Source organism: Solea solea, chromosome 8, assembly GCF_958295425.1.
Source record: "Solea solea chromosome 8, fSolSol10.1, whole genome shotgun sequence".
In the NCBI taxonomy this organism is placed as follows: Eukaryota; Metazoa; Chordata; class Actinopteri; order Pleuronectiformes; family Soleidae; genus Solea; species Solea solea.
Window position 1 is genome coordinate 12,232,098 of NC_081141.1, and position 24,006 is coordinate 12,256,103.

Here is a 24,006-nt window from a genome sequence, read left to right on the forward strand (position 1 = left end):
CTCTCCTCACTCTCCTAAAACTCTCTCTCTCCCTAAACTCTCCAAACTATCTCCAAACTCTCAACTGACCGCAACTCTCCTTCAAAAACCCACATTTTGAATGGAGCCTGAGGGGTCTATATAGCTGTAAAACCTTGCGGCAAAATCTGAACCACTTCACGAAGCAATCACGTGGTACAGCCGGGCAGCGAGGCTTCGGACATCATCATTTTTGGCTCCTCCCCTAAATGAAGCAAGCCTCGATACGCGCATCGCGGAAACGCCCCCTCCCCTACTCGGCACACGCTTCGAAGCCTCGATACGGAACGTCACATTACTATTACAAAGGTTTTCCACTCTCATTTCTTGCACTATTACCATACCATCAAAGGAAGTCTTATACAAGAAACAAATCATCTGAAACACATTGTCTTCTATTATTAGAACGGTACATTATGTGCTAGAAACAGACTCGGTTGGCCTTGTCATTAAAATGTGGCCCCAATACAGTGGAATTATTGTCTAAAATCCTTCTATTTGGTCCATATGAAATGATTGGTTGTATTAATTACAGGATTGCGAGGGCTATAGACACCTTCTCTTTTTATGTCTTTAAGCATTAATGGCTATCAAGACATGGTGCTCGCAGAAAGAAATTAAGACCCAACCTTGCACTGCAGTGGCCTCCTGAGAATCGTTATCAGCGCTCCTACATTTGTCATTATTTTCCTCTGCTCCAAACTTGGCCAATCCTCAGTCAACTTTCTTAATGGCGCCCTTCCCTTCCTGTTATATCCTCTCTGGAAAAAAAAGGGCGTACAGGATTTCTATGATAAAAGGGAGCGACTCAACTTCACATGCTGCCGCTCTTCAGTTCAATCCAAGAATGAAAGTGTTTGCCAGCAAGGTGACAAAAAGCAGGCTGTCAAGACACTGACAACATTTGAAGCAGATGACAGGCTTTGCACCAGATGCTTCATTCACGCCTTGAGGGATTATTTTTTGAACCTATCATATTTCCCAATATGTCCCACACATTTGAAAACGATATGAAGAGCAAGATGTATAATATTACACCTGTTTACCTACGTTATTAAGAAGTGTTGCTTTTCAGAGAGTGCTCAGAATAGATCAGTATGCAGCATGCTCGGTGTGTCCTGTAGTATTGATGAAATCTGTCTTCACCTTGAGAAGTTATTGCGTTTGAAATGTTGGGCCTCCTCTGGCAGCACTTTTGATCATTTACACACAGATTTATATTTTTTTGTCATCTCTATAGAAAATGCATTTAACACCGGGACCTTCAACAACCAAAACGAGATGAAGTGAAAACTTCATGCTGGTGTACAACTCATCCTTCTGCACTGCTATCAAATGCTCGTTTGTGAGTTGTGAAGGTGCTGCATTTTAATACCTTTGGATAGATTTAGCTAATGTAATATTTATATTTATATCAGTAGTTATTTGGACCACCATGTTTTCACAATAGCCCGCAATGGGATTTTACTGCAGTTCACAAATCATTAGGTGATGCCATGCCTGGTTGATGCAGTAGCTCATTTGTATTTACTAGTAAATCCCAGCAGTGATTTGGTTTGGATTCTACAAATTAAAAATAACTAATAAGAGTCATTAAATATGTGCATTATTAAACTTTCTGTGACTCATTATATCCACATTACAGTACAATACGCAGCATGGCAAATCCTTCTCTCACCACCTTTGACTTGGAGGAGGATTATCCTTTAACAAGGTTTAAGCCAAATATTCAGGGACTCTAATGACACCAGTCATTTCAAGCCATGTGGCTGTGATGCTTTCACTTACATGGCATTACAAGATCCTCTTTGTCTCCAGCCGACAATGAAAATCTATCAGGACACGGTTGTTATTTTAAAGAATTTCACCAACAACTGTCAGTACGACAAACAGAAGGACACAGCATAAAAATCAATGTCAAATACTTGTTCTATAAGATTAATCCAACAGTGATTTGGGATATCTAACAAAATGTGTAATATTATTGTCCATTGTATCTATCTTATTGATGTAAAGTTGTTCTAAAATTAATTAAACCATGCACGCACAAGCATCAAAGAGCTCAGTTGTCACTTTTTATTTACTCTAATTGCTTCCTCTTGAGAAACAGAGGTTACTTGGTCCGGACCTTGACAGCTTTTACCTTCCCACACATTAAAGATAATGGAATAATTCACTTGCCCTTGAGTCCCCTCACCATACATCCATACAAAACCTTTAACTAGGTTGCCAGCAAATTGGATGAACCTCCTTTCCATAAAGAGGTAATGGACTCCCTCTGATAGCCCTCCAAATAACACAGGTGGGAGGGGAGGTGATATGAACCAATTTATTATCTGACTTTGAAGAAGGTGCAGGAGGTCACTCGCTTATTGATCACAGGTTCTCCCATAGGGAAATGATAATTATGTGTACAAATATGGACAAAGGTCACCACCAGCCAGGAGCAGGTTCGAAACCCTTTTCAAGTAATCTGTCACGATATTTGTGACATAGGATTTTTTTTTTAAAGGCGACATAGCCCGGAAGCTCCAATTAACGCTGCTTTTGTGTGTGTATCTGCGCTATTACCTCGTTTATGAAACCCTAAAGTTTCAGAACAAACAGTTCAGCCACTGCTGAGAACATAGGGTTTTATTGTTTTCCTGGGCTCTGCGAAGCGGAAAGGCATTTCTGTTTGCTGATGATGTCATCAGTAAACCTCACCACTCCTCTCACCACCGTAGCTCCTCCTGGTGCGGGCACTAGTCCGGGCACATCCGGTTGCGTACATTCAACCGCAGAAGAAGAAGAACTACTCCCATTGTAGCTGCTGAGATGCAGAGCATCCACCGTGCCAGAGGGGGAGCTGTGTATCTGAGAGCTGGCCTATCTATTACGTCACTTCCAGGTACCTGGCCAGTACCTGGGAAAGCTCTCGTTGGCTGGCCAATCACAACACAGTCCACGTTCTGGGGGTGTGGTTTTGGTCTGAAACAGCGCGGCTGACAAGAGCGTCAGTGAGGAGATATTTCGATCGGCTCGTTTGCAGCGACGAGGAGGTTTTTAACCATGAAAACAAGTTAATATATGAGAGTAGACCTCCATACCTAACATATATGTGCGATACAAGCATTTAATGTCACCTTTAAGTGTGATGAAAAATAACTAATTAGTTTCTTCTAATCTAAAATCTAATTTAAACAAAGCAATGACTCCATTAAATTCACCCAACTCATCCAATATTTAACCATAATGAGAGCACAAGCAAACTTTTTGGTTCGCTTGATTTTGCTGGCAACGCTGTCAGTTTTCTGAAGATATAGAAGACGTCCTGTCCCAAGAAAAGGTCAGACGTCAACACCACTACAGCTTTCAATGAGTGTATTTGATTTCATAATCTGTCGGGTTGAGGAGGGACTTGTATTAAAACAGAAATACTTATATCGCAGCCTCCCACTCTTCTGACTGTAGTATAGCTTAAAAGCTGCTCTGCTTATCTCTGACAGGCTAGGTTTTTTTTTTTTTTTTTGTCTCAAACTCATGTCGAGTCTACCAGACTGCCAGCAGCACCTCTTCCCTTGATGCTAATCAAGGGAAGAGGTGAACAGAGGCAGGGGAAGTCAGCGGGCGTCCTGATTGCTCTCTCTAGTCACCACATTCTGTTTGCCCTGCTCCATTTTTAAGAGGATTATTTTCAATGTGAATGCGAGCTAATAAAAGGCTCAGTTTTGGCACTGTTAGGAGCCTAAATCATGTAACGCTGGTAAGAGAAGCCTTCACATACTCCTACATACATTTATGTAAATGCACGGTTGTGTAGAGTGGGTAGCATGGTAATTCTTGTTCCACAAATCCCGTCAGTCGTGGACGTGGAAGAGTGTTGTTCCCTGTTGGTGAGAAGTGGACATGATGGGGTGTTAGACATCAGCGGAGATTATGCAAAGGGCGCAGTGAGAATTACTACAGGGTGAGACAGAAAAAAATGTAATCCAGTGGGAAACGGAGCGATTACACTGAAGATTTGACACCCACGGCCCACCCAAACAGCCTACAGGTTGTAGCGGCAGACGTGGGAGGAGGTCCTGACTTTATATCACCACAGACGGCAGGGGTTGAAAGAGTGCAGAGCTCTGCTTGCAAAGACTCATCTTTTTAGATGAGGCTCAAATGGACAGGGACAGAAGGTGGAGGCAGCACATGAACAAAGACGAACAAGCCTGGAGTCCTGATGCCCTTTATTTGAATAAAGTGGGAAGTTAGTTATGTTAGGAAGTTGGCTGCAGGCTGCATCTGAATTTTTATTTATAGAATGGAAATGGTGGTGTATCTGCTGGTTATGGTAGCTGCTGTGCCTCCATCTGGTTGCACACCACACCTGATTGGGGACAAGGGCAGAGCAGTGATGAGAACAGGAGGGAGGATCATGGGTGTAGTTCCTGTTTCTGCGCCAAATCCAATATGAGAAAACTGAGTGCACAGTGGGAAAACTATCATGTGCTTTGGTGAGGAGGGGAAAAAAAACAGATGTCAGGTAATTCAAGGTTTATCATTTTCATCACCTGAGTTAGAAAAATATATATATTTGTTAAGAGAAAGTTTCTTGATTTGTTGTGTTTTCTCTATTACTGGCAAACAAGACATTTGTAACTTTAACTTGGAATAAATTGAATCCGGTGAATCCACCGCTATTAGATAATGTGCAGCTGAGATGTTATTTATGATACATAATAAAATGATATTACTGTGAACTGGCACGAGAGAGGACACAGAGGAAAACACACCATTATCTAGGAATCCAGATCTTTCTTAAAATCAGTTTTTAGTTTTTAGTCTCACCCCACCCAGCACCAGACTACACCATGCATTTACATTAACCTGAAAGACTGTCAAATCTGGGCAAGTTTCTATTTTCCTGACAGAGGGAACAACGTCGTCAAAGGCAAGGCTTTGTGAATAATTCACACGGCAATTTTGCATCGGAAGACGGTGACACAGAAAATAATGCAGTCGATGAAAATGAATAAGAGAAGGGAAGTGGGAAAGTAATGTAGCTCCTTTCTGAACCCGCTCTCTAATTACCAACACATCCAGATCTTGTCCGGTGTTCCGGCGTTTCGGAGCTGCATTCGGCCTGTCATGGCTGGCTGCAGACCTGATGTGTGTTTTCCGACGCAAATGAATGTGGAGCTGTAGCAGCTCATTAAGACTGAGGAAGCAACCTGCAGTGTCCCGGTCTGTTTGTTAATCAAGGTGTGTTCACCTGGACAGGTGAGTGGAAAGACCCTCAAGATAATGTCTTGAATTATTCCCACAGATACTACAAGGAAACATGGTGGTTGGATAATTGGAGGCAGAAATGGTGAAAAGCATCTCGGAAGGTCCTTGATGCACTGAGCTCTGGCTGCTGGTCTGTCGCAAGCAGATTTTAAATTAGCTTCACTGTCACGGGAAAAAAAAGTTGTTTACAGTTTTCTGTGCAGTTGCCGCTAAATAGTATGTGTTTAATTGGCTGATTAGTTTTCCGCCAGATGGCAGTTTCATTTTCTCTTCTCTCTATTAATTGGGACAGGTGTGCAGCTAAAATTGTATGGTAATATTGATTTAGTTTTGTCACACAAATGTAGTTCTCACAGGACAATAGTCCACATTTATAATGCAGCAGCTGACATTTCTAGTCTTGAATCCATCTGTCAATTAGCTGTTAGAAAATTAGACCTCATTGGGAAAAATAAATCCCTATTCACAGCATGTGGGGCCATTTCCCTAATCCAACTTTCCTACACTTTTTGTTCCATTGAAAGACTCTTTGTCCTTGTCTTTGGTCAACCTCGGAACAAACACCTTCTTCCTCACCAGCTTCCTTCTGGCACGTTGTTCATCTCTGGTGTCATAGTTGTGCTAATTAAAGACGGAGTGCACAATGATTACTGCTGCACTCCACAGACATTAGCATCTGCACAAGGCTCTTCAGTAATCTCCTTCACACAGGAAGAAGAGCAATGAGGAAATGTGCCTCACAAGCTGCTAATTAAACCATACTACGCTCGCTTGCCTCCCTTTCCCCTCACAAAAAAAACCCCTCTTATCACTTTTAACCCGATTTAGAAGCAAGTAATTGATGCAAACATTAGATTTATGATGCATAAAAGAGCGAAAAACCCACTGCCAGTAAACCAGAGCGGCACAGAGTAGCAATTTGGATCTTGTCCACAAAGGTCATGATGATGATGATGATGATGATGAGTAATAGTCAATACTACTATGTTTACATTCAAATGCAGTTTTCAGTTAATCAAGACTCGTGTGTGCTTTGTGGAGCATTAAGCTGTTTGCCCGGTGGAAATCCCTTTGTTCTGCTGTTGAAACTGAACTGCTGCTCCTCACTGAGATGAATGATGCTTCACGTTCTGCTTCCCAGACCAAAGCAGCTCGTTACAACAGTGACATGTAAAGTAGCAGATATGGGAAATGCCGACCCCGTCGCCATGATCGTCTGTAAACCAGTGAGCTTTCGTTTCTGGACAGGTGACATTAGGCATTTTATTAGGCACCATGGATACCAATGGGATCCCCTTAGGGATTGGCTAGATTATGAATCTGTTAAACTTTTAGGTTTCTTCATATTTATACCTGTAGTTCGGTCTAGGCACTAACCTGGTTGGGGCGAATAAAAGATCATGGGTATTCCTCATGGCATTGCAACATCCATTTCATAAAAACACATTTACAACAAGTCTACAGACATTTGCTCTTGAACTGTGGTCGGCTACTTGGTGGAAGTTTGCCTCAAATACTTGTGAACTGCATTTTGGAGATGTTGCAGACTTTGGAGACACTGATGTGCAATGTGTAGTAAAACATATACATATACATGTAATACATATTACATTTCCAATGTTTGTTTTTCAGAATCATCTTCTGTCTCCTGTTCACAGGAAAGTGATGCTGCCTAAACTCTGACACAAAATACTACCTTGCAGTAATAATTGTATGTGAAATGTCGCTCGTGCAATAAGACGTTGTCTTACACAAATCACCCTCGCTTCCCTTCCTCATTCTCTCAGCCAGTAAAGGATCCTAAAACCACAGTGCTATCAGCTCTGCCATTGTGAGTTGATTGGAATTTTTTTTTTGCTCTCCAGAGACAGACAGCAAATAGAAAGAGCTGCCAGTGAAATTCAACAGGTTTACGCAAATCAAATGAAGCCTTTTAGGCTCTGATTTACTGGCTGAAAATGTATTTGTTTTCTAAAAGAGAAGTTTATCCTTCAGTTGATATTACAGAGACCAGTTCTGAGGATTGAGAGGTTTGATTTTATTGATGAGCTTTTTTGATGTAACATTTACATTTTCTAACACAACAAATAAAAAGGCTTTGCACTTTGAAAAAGAAATATCCTAAAATAGAGGATGTTTATTTCATTTCAGTACACTATGGTACTCAGAATCACAATAATCACTTCAGATATGTGGAGTTTTCTAATCTTAGTCACATTATTGGATTGGATCTTTATTTAACCAGGGAAATCAGTGCTAATTAGTGTTGATATGTTCATTTATTTACAATTATCTTCATAATATCAACACTGATTGCCATATGATTTCCTTTTTATTGGTGAAAATATTTTTCGGCGTGTGGGGAGCTTTGATTTGTTCCAGCTCTCATTGTCCCCTCTCTCTTTCCGTCACTCACATATTGCACACACGCATTAACCCTTTAACACCTGAGCCTTAAAATGTCCATCTGGACTTTTGGGCTAATTCTAACCATAAAAGGGCCAGAAAATGTCCTGTGAGTAAGTGCTTTTGCTCATTTTCCAGAATAACTTTCAGAATCTGGCAGTTATTTACGTGAATTATTTAAATGAAGAAAAACACTGTAGTTGTACAAAAACACAAATTTTACATGTGTAATTTGACATTTGAACAGTATAAAACATATTTAAAATAACATTTGTTTGAGTCTCTCTCAATGTCCAAAAACAGGCCACATTTTTCCAACTCTCTGAAAAAGCAACAGCTCGCAAGTTTTTTGTCCAGTAGCGTAATTCTAGTAAATGTGTTGAAGTGTTAAAGTGTTAACATACAAAAACACACTGACAGCAGACTCGTCTGCACAATCAGACGCTTTTATTCTTGCAAATGATCACGACAAACAGTCGTTGTGCAGTTGAGTAAAGGGCAAGGAAGACCATGATTCAGTCTTATGTAGTCATGGGAGACACATCCAGGTGTGAGCAGTTGTTTTCAGTGTCATCACTGACGATAGAGGTTACTAACAGGTCTGAGTGGGGCTCTCTATGTCTCACGATGCTTTTTTACACTGACCATGAAGGGAGCAACTCTATTAGTAACTCATGTTTACATCATGATGTGTAAGAGGTTTTATTCAGAATACGGACAATAGTCAGGTTATGGGTGTTAATATAAGTGTATAGAGTAAGAATATAGAAAAGAGATTTTTTCAAAACACTTCTGTTTGAGTCCTGACTGGCTTTTGAATGATCTCACTTTTGTGTATATACTCTAGCTTTTTTATTAGACAGGATCATTTATTCCTGACCTTCCGGAAAATATTAATCTGTGGTCTTTGCCTCGTCTCTGTTCACCAATTGCCAGACCTGCCAGTAAGGCTCTTTACACATTATAAAGGGCAAAATCCTGCACTCGTGTAACTACACCATCAATTTTGTTTCATGTAGTAGTTGCTCTTAGAAGATCGACCTTGTAAATTCATCTTTGTGTGTACCGCTGAAGTGATTGGTGGTCATGGAGTTGTTCCTGTGTTATTATGCATTGACTTTTGACGGCAGCCTGACATTCACATAGTTCCCCCGCTGGTTTTAAATTAGCCGACCATGTGCTTCAATCACCGCTTAAAGCAAAAACATTTATCCGGGTCCTGCATTGTTCGTACAGAAATCCTATTAATATTTTGGACATGTTCCGAGCTTTCTAATCAGCCTAGTAACCTTTGCTGGGAGTTAACAGTTTTTAGGTAAACACTTCTCTGACCTGAGGCGAAGGTCTCAGCCAATCGACTAATTTGTTCTGTTGTGATTTCTGCCGAGTGGCAACTGCTTTAATTTGATTGATGTGTGGTTCACCAAGCGATGGATTTGGTTGTAATTACTCTTTGTGCTCACTCTGATAAAGGAATTAATCAGGCCATTATGTTTTCCTCCTATTTTATCATCAGGACACAATTGAATAAACTAACCTCACTTGTCTTCATAGTCATTCTCTCTCACAGCACACTTTACTGCTGGAAGAGTATAGGGCTCAGTTTTGTTGATTAGCTGATAGTGATGTGAGGATGTTAGGCTAATTTCATATTCAAAGCAGGGGGGAAAAAAAATGTCATTCTCATTGGAGTAATCAGGGCCAGTTGTTCTCCAAATGTGATCACAAAAACCACATAATTAGTTACGCAGTGGGTGTACAACAAAGTAACCTTTCTTAGCATTAATCTCATTGATGGAAGGAAAGAAGTATTCAACTGCTTGACTTGACTCTTGCTGTCAATTATACGTTAATTAATTAAAATGTGTGTAATCCGTAGTCTGACAGCTATCATTAATCTTCAGCGGTTGGTCACTGACACGGGTCTCTCAGTCTCAGAGATTTGACAGTAAAGCCACAGTAGGAGAGAACCGTTTAGTTAACCAAGGTAACCAAGAATTAGCTTGAAAGACGGCAGCAGCCTTAATGTAAAATGTCTAAACACACTAATGCATAGTATGTACTATTGCATTGTTAATACATTGATATATTATAGAGAATTGTACAAACAAAAGAGAAACATTTTGAGGAGAAAAAAAGACTTTAGTGACTAGACCGGTCCAATACTGGTCAAAATCACCGGATCAGATATTGGACAGATAAAATTGTAAAATCCGATACATTCCAAAAATCTTATAATATATATCACATGCTTCACTATGTTTGGTCATGTTTGGGCTGTTTATTTCTCCTTTTTGGGAGAACAATATTTGTTACACAGTTGGAGAATTATGTCTTTGAATTGACTCAAAAGCACAAATGTGTTGTTAACAGCTTTATGGTTCATCAATGGTTTAAAATGACTGTATCGGACTAATATCGGTATCGGTAGATAGTCGAGTTTGTGATGTCGGTATTGGTCATAAAAAAGTGGTATCATCCCATCCCTGCTAATAATTATACTGAAGTTGTTTACTTATAGTTGCGTTTCTCATTCCTGAATTTGATTTTATTGAGCTCTACAGTATGTTAAAATGTTGTTATTGACCACAAAACTTAGTAGTTTTAGTTGTAGTGTCACTCGAGGTTGCATACGAATCAAACTGCTAACTGCCTGAAGCCCAGCTGCTTTCTAACTGAACAGTAGTAAAATCTTTGATGGTCACTTCTGTTATTCTGCAATTTTCATCATACATTCAAGGCTGATCTCAGCTCTCTGAAATCATTTGGATTCATCTTTGAACTCTCTCAGGAACACTGCTTTAACATGTGCACACTTGTTCCAAGAGACACACAACGCCCACCTCACTTCAAAAAGTGGGTTCACTTTATAGCAACGTCATGCGAGTTCAAATTTAAGATTATAATCTACTTTAGGCAATCAATGTTCATTTGAACATCAAGAAGTACTTCTTTCATTCCCAAATGCCCTTTCATGCTTCCAAATCCTTTAGCACAGATATGCGGTGACATTTCCCCAAAATTCATGGTCATCAAGTGGTTGGATCGTTGGCTCATTTGACTAATTTACCGAGACTACTTGATTGCAACCCTGTGTTTATGTGAGTCTGAAGGATTACTTTATAATATCATAACATTTAATCAATAACACTTTACCTAAACAAACTCACGTTGCATTGGAAAGTTAGAACAGGTCCGCCTTTTAAATGATGTGACTGTTTTACTTTGCGTGGGTTTAATTGCTTTGCTTGTGCTCTGTGGGTGCTGATAAACGTGTTCTTGACTGGAGTCCGAAACTCGCTTAAACAAGCTCTTTGTGAATGAAAGCAGTGTGCGTCGGGACCACCCTGTTTGGGTTTTAATTGTGGTAGTAGATCATCTCTCTCCCTGATAATTATCTCAGCTATCATCACTCCTATAATAACAACAACAATCAATTGTTCCTGGTTGCTTTGACGGGGATAATGAAACGTTTATTATCCTCCCTGAACCTCTTGAGTAGTTTGGGAACTCTCATCTGCAGAAATGGGACCAAAAAAAAAAAGGTCACTTTGCACACTCTACTGTGATTTACACTCCAGAGAAAATGAAAACCAGGCAAATCCCTCATCAGTCCACATTATCAACTTCATCTGCCTTAACATGTTTACAAGCTGTTATCTTAGAACATTTATTAAATGAAATGACTTGTTTGAGCCATATGTCGAGCTATATTTCCAGCATGTCAACTTAAATGCGTTTTAAATCATTTGGGTTTTGCAAAGCTCCATAGCAGACAATGAGTAGTAGATTTTCCTTGACTTTAAAACTAACATCCCCTTGCTAGGATGTACGATCCAATAAGGGTGCTGTTTTCCTGTTGTTGCTGTAAGGTTAGCTGTATTGATCCCCTCCATGTATGTCCTCCAGCTAATTTACCACTGTTTGTTATTCACTTGCTCTATTAGGCGGGAGTCTTCTTGGCACTCAGCAGGACAACAGGAGTAGCTCAGAGGATGACATGGCAGGGAGTCTAGAGCCCTTAACTATATTTTATAAATGGAGACACATATACACATATTTCTTTACTAAAAGAGTTATGATTCAAGACATATTTTTGTGTCTTTACATTTGTAAAAGGCTACACACCACACATCAGTGTACACCAGAATATAAACTACAATCTGGGGAATCGATGTGGGGTTTGTGACGGCACAGAGAGTAAGTAAAAGGAGAGGGGTCAGAAGATGATCTAAGGGATTAGAGAGACAACAAATGTACTTTTCTTACACAAAATCATATATCTTTTAGACATTTAATTGTGTTTTTCTTGCTTACAACTTATGTCCAAACTAATACTGTCACATCTCTATGGCAGTGTTTCCCAACCCTGGTCCTCAGGCAGCACTGCGCTGCATGTTTTAGATGTTGCCCTGCTCCATCACACCTGATTCAGATGGTCAGCTCGTCATCAAACTCTGCAGAAGCCTAATAATGAGCTGTTCATCTGAATCACTTGTGTTGGAGCAGGGCGACATCTAAGACATGCAGGGCAGTGTTCCCTGAGGACCAGGGTTGGGAAACGCTGCTCTATGGTAAATACAAAGATACAATTAATAGCTTGTCATCTTATGTTAAAACTGGAATGGGAAAAGAGTTCTTTTGTGCATTTTTTTTTTTTATCTAAAAAATATTATGGTGTTGCGTTATAATGACAAGGGTTTAGGAAGTCACTGTGTAAAAACTTGATGTTTACAACGGAGATTTGAGAGCGATATTGAGCTTCGCATCTAGCAAGGAAATCAAATAACCATGTAAACTAACCAGGTTCACTACACTCTGCTTGACGCTATCTCCAGAGCAGGAAATGCACAATGTCCCCTGAGTGTCTCATCACCCTATCGACTACGATCTGACGCTCAGTGAGGCCTCGGTAAATAAAAGAGTAAGAAATAAAAGGTTGGATTCAGCCACCTCTGTGTGCTCAAGCCCAATATTTGGCACCTTTCCTCAAACGCTCCGCGTGTAAACACTTGATTTGAAATAGTGGAGTGCATATGAAAACACATCCAGCACAATGTAATTGCAAATTGTGTTAATCATCGGCGTGATGTTGATTTTGACACATTTTTTATTGCCACCACCGCCGCAGCCACTGTTCTGCTGCTTTAGTTTATTGGCTGCCTGCATGGCTCCTGCACACCTGTACGGCGTCAGCTGATGTGACTCTGAGCACCTCCAACAGCGAGCTGGTGTTCTGTAAAGCAGCTGGCAGATTACAGCGAGCAGTACTGGCAGAAAGTGTAGCACTTTATCTCAGTTTGACGTCATAAATGCAGCGCGGACAATGAAACTGTACACGAACGTCTGCAGCCGTGCACATGTGAACAACCCTATCGACTGAAAATACTGTGATTGATCCACTCATTATTTTCTCATGAATCACTGGGACAACAAACTTAAAATGGCTGAACAATGCTTATTACAATAGTCTAAAGTAATCCTTAAATTGCTTGTTTTGGGAGCAGGCAAACACTGTGTTTGCTGTGACATGGAACAAAAGGAATTATTGATTATGAATCAGTTGTCAGAGCAGTTGGATGTAATGGCAGGTTATGTTGTTCAACGTGTCTCATTCAGGTGTTTTTTATTCTTGCAATGTTTTTACAAAAGAGCTCCATATCGCAGAGGAATAGGCTCTGTCACGGTGTGTGTTTCAGTCGCCTCATTCGCCAGCAAATTCCTGGACTGGAAAAAAAAGGAAAGAGTGTTGATTTAATCACTGAGAACAATTTTCTCTCAGATGTACTTGGTAAAGCAATGTGTTCAGATTCAAAATGTGTTAGTGAACAGAGGTGAAAAACTTGCCGTTTGCAGCATCTGTTGGTAAATGTTAACCACCCCCCTACAAGCAGTGCTTGTCAAAGCAGTGAAACCTTGTGTGAAGAAGAGTGAGAAGCTTCCTTTGTGACAAAACAGAAGCAAGTGCTTGTCACTTCTCTCTCTCTGGTGACAGTATTACTCATCGTCACCTTGGTAGTTATGCTAATTCCTTCATGGACAGTAAGAGAGAGCTAGGGATGACCCCTAGACGTGAGGAATGCTACCTGCACTGACATTACCATAGTATATCAGTGGTGATTGTAATTGATTGTTTTTAACAAATTGTGGAGAATTTGTCTCCACGTGAGTCTACATTATCAATTACTCTGAAGTAATTGCATTCATTTTTATTTGTTATTGGGGGCCGCGCGACAGTGTGTGTCGATTGCGATGATCAGCTTCGGGCATATTAACTCGATCACACACGGCAGAAATGTGTGTGTCACCTGTGCCACTGCACTAGGGAAGGTTAAGAAAGAGTGTGGGGGTGTTCTTATATTTTTCTACATTCATCATCTAATGCATCCTAATTGCTTTGTATCTCAGTAAAATGTGGAGCCAATCTCCAGTTTATTCCGTTTTCAGTACAGAAGCTCTATACAACAGTATTAAAAGACTGATAAAAATAGAAATCAGACAATATGAGAAAATGGATCGTGATGTTTATGTATTTATTTATTTATTTATTTATGCCATATCGCCCAGCCCTAGTTGCCAGACAAAGTTGTTGGCCCTGAGACAGGATGTGCTGCTTCTCGCCCAATGCCAGCAGGGATTTTCTCTGCAGCCCCCTGCAGATACGGATGAGCAGTAGAGAATAGATAGTAATTCCTTCCTATCAGTTTCATCCTTTGAACAGTCCATTTAAGAGAATATAATCCTTTATTACTCACACAATGGGGACATTTAGGTTTTTTTTTAAGTACGTATGTATTTGAGATAGAAAGAGAGAGACAAGTAGTATTTGATACTAACAACCAATGCTAAATTTAGGTTTAAGTCGGAAATTGGAGGGCTCAAAATCAATTACAGAAGAACTATGTGAATTAAAATCATCAAAATCATTAAAAAAATGAATGAAGCCAGGGAAAGAGAAGTTTAAAGACCCTTTTTATTCTGGAAAAACGGAACAAGGTCCATCATGTTGCTGTGGCTTTAGTTTTTTAGTACAGTATAACAGGGAAACCAGCTCATCTTGAAACAAACAGTTCTGGCTCAAAAATGACTTCATTCATCAACTTTGTTATTCATTCATTTTCCCTTTTTTGACTATTGTTTTATTCCTAATTCAAGCAACCATAAGACGAGGTCAGTCAATAGAAATCCTATTGGTTATGAAATGAATTTAGTTCAGGTATCAGTGCAGTCAGATTTAGTTTGCTTCTCCATCAACACATGGGAGAAGTTCAGATGATTTCCAAAGGCTCCCCTTCCTATCAACCTCCTTGATCAGTCTAATTATCCTTCTGGTGGCTTTCTTTATCTCCCCATCACCTTTCAAACACTCAGTCATGTTGGAGTACCTAGTCTGCCATTTTAAATTATTAGTTCCCTGCCAGGGGCACTCGCACTTATGCAAATAAGCAGAACAAAATGAAAGGTGAGGAAGATAGAAAGCAACGGCTCCTGTTAGCCCGTCGCTGAGGGAGGAGGAGGAGGAGGAGGAGGAAGTTGATGGCCTAATCGTTGGCTCTGATTATCTTCTCATTACAATCAGACAGGAGCCACTCGAAGAAGAGGGGAATGGGTAATTATGCTCAAATCTCCCTTGACTAAAACAGAGGATAATAAGCAGGGCCGTGCGCTTGCATCCAATCGCTCTGTCTATGTAGTCATCCGCTCTGCAGCAGCATTTGATTATGAATGGAGGTCTTTGGTTTTGGCGAAGGCAGTTGAATTAGTAAACAACAAACTCGAAGGTCATTGGCTGCTGTGTGATGATAAATTATCATCTTGTGGCAAATCTGCTCATGTAAAAGAAGAACCACAGCCTGCTCTGTGACTATTAGACAGTATTCTTATCTGTGTGCAGAGATTAGTATACATCTGATTTACGTATCAGCCCCCTTTGTGCAAAAGAATAACATGCCTCAGTTTTAAAACTGCTTGAAATATTGTTTACAGAAGAGTCTGAGCATATGATTCTATGGGGTTTTACACGTGTGGATAGCTGCAAAGGAAATGGGAGCAAAAGTATCTGACAATACTGAAATACAAAAACACAATTTTTCAAAACGTCAGAGCGACTGAAACACGTTAATGACTACATTTGAACTGACCTATAATTTTTCCAGGCAAATGGCTGCCAGGGGGATTTGGAGGGGCTATAAAAATACATATATGACGGAAGCACTTAAAAGTTCTTATGAGAAATCACAAAGGTTAAAGCAAAGTTTATTGTTTCTTTCCTCACAGCACAGAAACAACCGCCTGCCAGCCACTTAAGACTGATGAGGGGAAAGCGGTCGACACCAGGCTGGATGCAGTCAACAGAAATGGCTGCAGGAAAGGAAAAGGACGCAAACACCACAGTCATCGCAGGGTCAGACGGTGAGTTAGTCTAAATCAGTTTCCTTAAAAGTTGCTGCATCGCAGACAAGTTTTTGTATGGTTTTGTGTTGTTTTTGGAGGTGACGCATGCTGATGATATAGTCATTTAACAGAACATCTGAAGACTTCTTAGAGGCTTTGCTCAGAGAAACAAAAAGACTTAATCTGTGAATTCTTGTGTGACAAATGTGAACAGTCTTATCAGGTCCGCTGGAGAAACACAAAGATGTTGTGAGGATTCTACACAGCGTGTCGCTCAGATCCTCTCAACTTGAATGAAAATCTCTTTCATACACCATGGTTAGTTTCCAGTTGTCTTCTCCTCAAATGGTGAAGAGAGATTTTCTGAAGAACGGAACATTCTTTATTAATCTGACACCTTCAAGGCCTCTGCAGTTACACAACAGAGGCAAAGCCAGTGATACAGTATGTAAAACACAATTGAAATGTTGTTGGAGAGGATCATGCACACAAGCAGCAAAAGGAAGGAGGGTCAACACTACACTGGAGATGGTAGAGCTGAAGATGCTGAGAGTTCCATTGGGAGTGACCAGAATGGACAGGATTAGATATGAGTGAAATTATTTGGTGACAGCTCAGATTGAACAGTTTGGAAATAAAGGAAGAAGAGGCAAGGTTGAGATGGTTTGGTTGAGTGCAGAGAAGGGATAGTGATTATATTGGACAAAGGATGTTGAAGATGGAGCTGCCGGGGAAATGAGGACAGTTGGTGTGACAGAAGAGGACACAAGGTGTAGGATAAGATGTTGGAAGATGATGGAGTCACCTAAGGAGAGAAACCGAAAGAAGAAGTAGAAGAAGAAGAAGTTTGGTATCATCTACACGTCACATTTTAGATGAACATTCTGTATGTGGCTAGAAAATCACAAAGAGTTGATTGTACCTGTTCTACTACTGTACTACTAATGTTTATTGACTTGATATTGAACACACTTTGTTTCATTCCCCTGTCCACAAAAGCAATTATGTTTGTTTTAGAAAAAAAAAAAAAAAACCTAATTACTTTACTGACAATTAACCAAACAACGGGTTACCTGGGTCAAGCAGGAACCTGATTAAGCCTTTGCAGTGTGAGTGAGTGAGTGAGTGAATGTTTTCAATTTGAGTGATAACAATCATTTAGAAATATGTTATATAAATGCAGTCCTGTCAAATGTAAATTAAACTACACATGCCTTTACGGACCCACACAAGGTAGCAGGAGGGCTAGATTTAAAAGAAATAGAACATTCAAGGGGCCAACATCATGTTAGTGACTGCACTGTGACTCTTACCTGTGGCCACTCAAATGCAAACAGTTAATGTGTGAAACCAACTGAACATTTGTGCCACATTTGAGGGGCCAAGCAAACATTAAGATCTTAGGGGTGGAGTGGATGGATGGATGGATAGACAGCAGTGTGCGAGTAGATGGGCTTTCAAACAGGGGAAGCTCATTTCAGGCGCAGTTATTTATACATACACACTTTCTTTTATTAATGGAAAGTAAATAGGAAGCAGAGCTTGCCTTGCTGTCTTAGATCAACCCACACACAATCAGATGGATAATTATGGACCACAGCTGAATATATAAAGTGCATCACAAATAAACACCATTCACTAATACAACAAAAAGCAGGTCTGTGTCTGGGAGGTGGTTCACGTGCAATAGATGCCACCATCACCTTTTTACCACAAGGTCAGCAGGGGTAGGAGGTAAACCATGAGACAGAACAACCACAGGAAACCTTGACAGAGCTGCTGAGGCTGTGTGGGTGCATCTAACAGCCACCAAGGCTCACTGCTTTATGAAGCAAATGCATGAAAAAAAAAAGAAGAGATTTTTTTTTTAATCTATTTCCATTTAGTAAGAATACTGAGTTAGGATATTTTCCTAATTCTTTGTTGCAAATACAAAGAAGTGCTAGTTGATACCTGAGAGAAATCTTCACATTTGTTCTTGTAATTGTCAAACTGTAGCAGCAGCAGCAGCAGCAGCATAGCCGACATTAATTATAATCTGATACCACATGTCACTGACACTTTCAGCTATAAAAATAGGTTTCATATATTGCGAGTGACTTTTTTAGATGTCTGGTGTAGTTAATAAGTACCGGCAAACACTGCCCACTCTCTTTTTAAGAACTCCATCTGATCCGGACTGTACTAATTAAAATGCTGCGAAAACAAACCCAAGCCAGTGTCTGACACCAAACAAGTGGTATATTTTCGGCATAATGACACATTCAGGATGACGTCACATGTACTTCATTTATGGCATTCATGCATGATTGCAAACGGGGGAGAAAAGTAAGACACTCCTCAAGAAAATAGGCTGTATTCAGCTTTGTGTGTGTCTTCTCATCTGATGTCCTGCGATCCCTTTTCCATTGTTGCACACAATCACCATTCCCAGTGAAGCTGGCAATTGACTGCTCTCTCATCCTCCCTTTCATTCTCGCCACCTCATCAAAAGAAACTGTTTCTGCTGGCAAGAAAACAAATATGCAAATGATTGCCTTGTGCTCTTTTTTTTTTTTTTTTACAAGGCCAGAATCTTAGAGGTGTTAATGAGTGACAAAGCATTCTCATTACCAGCAGAGGGTACTTGGGCCTGGTCTGTCTAATCAGCCCTAATGCATTTCAGTTCTTAATGCTCCCAAACTGCCGACTATACAGAGCAGAGCCATTTGTTATACCGCGACAGTCTCCTGCATCCAGAGAAACGGGAGTCTCCAGAGCGCTGCGGTCGCGTACATCAAGGAGTGCAGTTTGTCACTGTCTGGATCAGTTCTCATCACACTCACCTGCGCACATGACCTAGTGCCTGTGCAGCGTGGACGTACTTTTCCTACAATTTGACTCATAAAAGGCAAATCAGTAGCCTTTATTCGTATGAGAGTGGCTTTTAAAAAGCATCACGGACTGTACGTCTGGTGTTTGGAGGAGCACAGGCAAACATTTTGAATTTGGTATATTTCAAATGTCATTCAGAAAATCTGGCTAATCTTTAATGCTTCATTTCTGTTCTTTTTGAAACCACCATCGCACTCTGTTGTTTCTTAAGTTGTTTTCAGGCCTTTCAATTTGTATCTATGAAAAAGCAGCTGGAGATTGTCTGGGTCTGATATTATCGCTCAATAATAGCCTGATTGCAGGTGATTTCCGTTTGTGAAAACTCAACATGGCACTAGTCCAATCTCATGGCTTCAAAACAGGAATTCAGATTCTTATGGGTGACATGACAACCTTTTGACACTTGACTTTAACCGACACCAGACAGCCGTTCCAGTTTCCTCAGTGAAGTGTACTTTCATTATTAACTTCCACTGTATGGCAGCTCAAGTAATTCGCAATTAGCGTCTTTTTGCATATTTCTTCTTCACGCTGCAACACCCTACATGCTTGCGCACCCTTCTCATGAATTTCAGTCGGCTTGTACTTGAAAGATCCTTTCAGTGCATCTGTGGCCTGTGGCTCTTCAGAGGGACTTCATCTCCTTTCCCACATAAGTAATTTTCAAAGAGCAAATGAAGTGGACAGCAATCACGCCGGTCAAAATATGAGACTTTAGAAGTTTCTTTTCTCTATAAATAGAAAGCCATGCTGTCAGAAGGGAACAGGGAAATTGGCAAGAATATCTGACTCTAGTGTTTTTGGCCTCTGGATACCACAAGTATGTCTTTACCTCCATTAATATTTTCATATAAATAATTATTTGTCCTGTCATTTCTGTTCCTTTGCCATGTGCCATTTACAGCTTCTAGAGTGTCTCTCACATGGAGACATGAAGACATGGAGACATGGAGATGCATCACAAATGTAATGCATCTCGACATGGAGCTATCATGTCGATCTGTCTTAGAGAAGAGAAGAAAAGTCATGTGTCTACCACCGTGCCACAAACCCTAACCTCCAAAAAGATGAATACATTTGTCTACAACAGTTTTAACAAAATACTCATTACAATTACAATAACCTGCTCATGAGATTGGCCCCCACTGAGGTGTCATAGAGAAGGGGATGCTAATGGCAGCAACAGACAGGAAATTAGCTCAACCACGACGTTGCTGACATCAATAGCAATATCTCATTAATTGACTTGCCATAAAGAATCCTATAGTATAGTCAGCCCACAAAGTCTGGCTCGGGAGTGCTTTCCTGAAGTGCATTAATTGATTACCTTTGGCTTACAGGCTCAGACAATACTGTCTTTTCACAATAAAACACAATAAGTGTGTTTGAGTTTTAAAGTTATCAAGACATAAAGTCCTGGTATAGGGTCTGTTGACACTTTGTTAGTGTTTTGTTCTGCTTAGTGTAGTTATCATGATAGTTTAGGTTTAGGTCATTGCGTTCATGTCACTTTTGGTGTGGGATTGATTTTCACGTCCCCTTTTATTTTGGTAAATCTCATGTCTTCCTGTCTCATAGTTTCCTCAGTTGTTTTGACACATCTCCCCTAATTCCCTCATGCACTTCACCTGGTGATCCTTAAGTAATCACTCACACCTGCCCTTGATTCCCTCTCCCCTATATAGTGTCCCCAGTTCCTTTGTCTTTTGCCAGTGTGTTGTTTATGTCGCATTGAGTCCAAGTCAAGTTTTTGTCGCCTTAGCACAAGTGTCAAATCAGCTCTTCTAGAATAGTCCAGTTTAGTTTTTCCTTCTGTATATAAGTGATTTTGTTTTGGCCTGCCTTTTCAAGAGGAGAATAAAGACTCTTGAAATCAGTCTTCGTGCCTCCTGTCTCGTGCATTTGGGTCCAAGCAGTGTATTCCCCGTTCCTAACAAAAGTGGATCAGGATCACCTCATAAAGCAGCCCACCCAGCACAGATTTGAAAAAAATGGAAATCAAATCATGAATTTTAAAGGCCGTCAGCTCCACGCATGCATTACTGAAGGACTCTGTACCATAAATGCTGCAAAGTTAACCAGGCAGTGGATGGGATATAACACACATCTCCCTCTCTGAGTAAAGCCACATTTTTGTGAAACCCACTGGCATGTGATCTACTTTGTGCTTTTTATCAGTCTGGATAGGATTTCTTCAGCCTGCTGCGATAGGATCATCTCATGTGGGACATTTGGTTCACAGATAATCTTGCTTGTGATGGTTCTGAAAGGGAACGGGGATGTGTGTGTTTCTGTGCTGTTGTGCCGTGCCAGTGATGAGTCATGTGGATTATTTGATTCCACCCTTTCTTTTAGGGCTATTTGTTTGTCAATTATTTTTGGGAGGAAATCAGTTCAGACCAGACCAGTCTTTTATAGCGTGAGTTTGACACTTGGCATTATAAGCATGGCGAAAACCCAGTAAACAAGTTTATTTCCATCGTATAGCAGGAGATGTGATATTTATTCAACCTGTGGGCATTTTTTAGTAATTTATGTCATTTATGTTTTATCATTTTAGTAATTTATGTTGCATTAAATTACTGATTTGGCCAATGTGTGTCTGTGGTCTTCTGTATAGTCTGGTTTGTTCAGTACACTGAGCAAAACCATTAAAAATCTTAACTGTCATGAGACCAGTTCATCAACCCAGAATGGTTGATGAACACAGTGTTAACATTTAACCCTCAGGGGAACATGCTTGGCGTTGGGCACTTCTGGCTCTTGGTGCTGGAGGCGAAGCAGAGCAGTGTCTGCCATCGCCAAATTCATAGCAGGAGATGTTTCATTGATGGCAAAAAAAAACAAAAAACACCAGCGATAAAAAGAAAGGTCTTTTCCGAGACATCTCTTTGGGTGATATCGTGTTTTTAGCTGAATACATACATTTGTTTTGATTGACTAGTGCCTGTGCTGGAATACTTGCATAACATGATTTGAGTGCCTGGGCGCTCGCAATGGTCCCACAATGCAGTTCAGCGACGTTTGATGCTGTGCCATTCAAAGTGAATGAAAAACGTTTCATTTGAAGTCTGCACCAAATACTAGTGTGAATCCCCGCTTTAGATGTCCTATTTTGTCCGTTAAGATATACAGAATGTACTGGATTTAAAATGTTTATCTAAATATTCATATTGCTGTACTTTAGCCACATGTTGAATGCAAAAACATACAAATACATATTTGGATTTGGTCATGGCAACTCTTGAGCGTCTTACTCTCTAACATGATCATTCACAACATTCATTTTGTGTCCTGATTTAAATTAGGTTTATTTCTACCAGGACATTTTGTAAGTACTCTTCATGGCTTTGTGGTTTGGTTAAGTAAAAAACACAGCACTTAAATAACATTATTACTGGCCAGTTATTGTGGTTATGATCAATGCTCTAACACTTCAATTTTTTTTTTGAAGACTATGATTTTCACATTTATTTTCACAGTACATAAAAAAATCCAAAAGGGCAGATATTGTTATTCACAAAATGTGACCTTTTTGAGATTTTAAATCTCAAATCATGTGATTTAAAAATGATATGAAAGTGTCCTGTGTGCTGTCTCAACCCGCAGCCACTCCTACGATGAGGACCTCTACATTCGGCCCAAGGGGAAAAAGAAGAAGAGAAAGTCAGAACGCAAGAGGAAAAGGAAAAGGTGACTGCAGTGAGGCGTATTACATCTTTGTACGGGGGTGTACAGAACAATTCTCACTCTACTCTCTTGTTCTCCTGCTCCAGGTCTCCCTCCCGCAGCCTGTCGCCACTGAGGAAGAAGAAAAAGAAGAAGAAGAAGAGCACCAAGAAAAGCAAGCGACATAGGTAGTTCTTGTTTACCATAACAAAAATAAGAAACATTGGTGTAACGTGTATTTTTTTAGGTTACCCAACACTTTTTCTTCTCCACTCTTCCAGATATACCTCCAAGAAGTCAAAGCACAGGTATGTATGAGTACTCTCACACGTGTGTCTGGTCACTGTGGCTCTGTAAAAGAATAAACTTAAAAGGGAAACAGTTCTTTCCTGGACACATGTGATGTCTGTGTCCAATGTTAACACTCGTCGCTCATGTTCCTATTCTCTTTCATCTCATCCAGCTCTTCAAGTTTAAGACATAAGAGGAAGGATGAGCGCAAGCACAAAAAAAGGTCTGTCTGTGTTTGTTGCATCAGAATCATGTCCTTTCAAAAACTCTATATCTTTTTCCCCCTTCACCGTGTTAAGCCCATTCATCCTTTTCAGGGCAACCCATTGCTTAGGAAGAAAGACAGGATTGCTCTAATGTAAAGGGCGCGAGGGGTAAATTCAAAAACATGCAGCTTGTATTTATTTCTTGCTCCTTCTTTTTGGGGAAGCATGAAAAAACCCTTGCTGGGAGTAAAAATGGTTTGAAAGCTCCAGAAGTAGGAATCAGAGAAGGGAAAGAAACAGGGGTGAAAGGGAAAGGGAAACCAATTTCATGCTGTGATCTTGCAACATTATAAGATTCGACATTGGAGTTGTTGGCAGATGTTTGTAAACACAGATCCAAGTTCAGTCGCCGTTTACTTCAACGTGATTATAGATTTCTGCTTTATTTTGATCCTTTGAGTCTTTGCTGCTGCGATACTCTCAGCGCGTTTGTTCTCCTCGAACACACTTCCCGTATTTCAGAACAGAGGAGGGACAGAGCCACAATGCTTTGAAAAAGAGCCTATTTGATACATGCATCTTACAGAATGTAATCCCCAAGTTTATTTATTTTATTCACAAAGCGTCTTTGAGTCCATTTACTTACAACATAAAGCCCTTCAACTTTCTTGCAGCATCAGCAGTCAAAGAATGTTTTCTTCTTCCGGGTGAAACACCTGACTATACAGGAAAGGTTCCTAGCTTTATATAAATCACCAATGATTAAAATGGAGTTGTTGTTTTTTTGTTGTGTGTGTCAAGTTGTGATTTACCTTGATAAAAAAGTGGTTCCCATCAATTATCTATAATGTGTCTGAACGTATGACTACATTTCTTTAAATAACCACAT

General features: G+C 40.2%; 1 protein-coding gene across 1 annotated transcript in view; it reads left to right on the top strand.

Annotated features, from left to right (window-relative positions):
- srrm4 (serine/arginine repetitive matrix 4) overlaps nucleotides 1–24,006 on the top strand; it is a 55,312-nt gene that overhangs the window by 20,273 nt on the left and 11,033 nt on the right. The window contains exons 2-6 of the mRNA XM_058636792.1: nucleotides 15,961–16,095; nucleotides 22,561–22,644; nucleotides 22,728–22,808; nucleotides 22,902–22,928; nucleotides 23,084–23,134. Of these exons, the coding sequence (XP_058492775.1) occupies nucleotides 15,961–16,095; nucleotides 22,561–22,644; nucleotides 22,728–22,808; nucleotides 22,902–22,928; nucleotides 23,084–23,134 (378 nt within the window). The remainder of the gene's footprint in view (nucleotides 1–15,960; nucleotides 16,096–22,560; nucleotides 22,645–22,727; nucleotides 22,809–22,901; nucleotides 22,929–23,083; nucleotides 23,135–24,006) is intronic.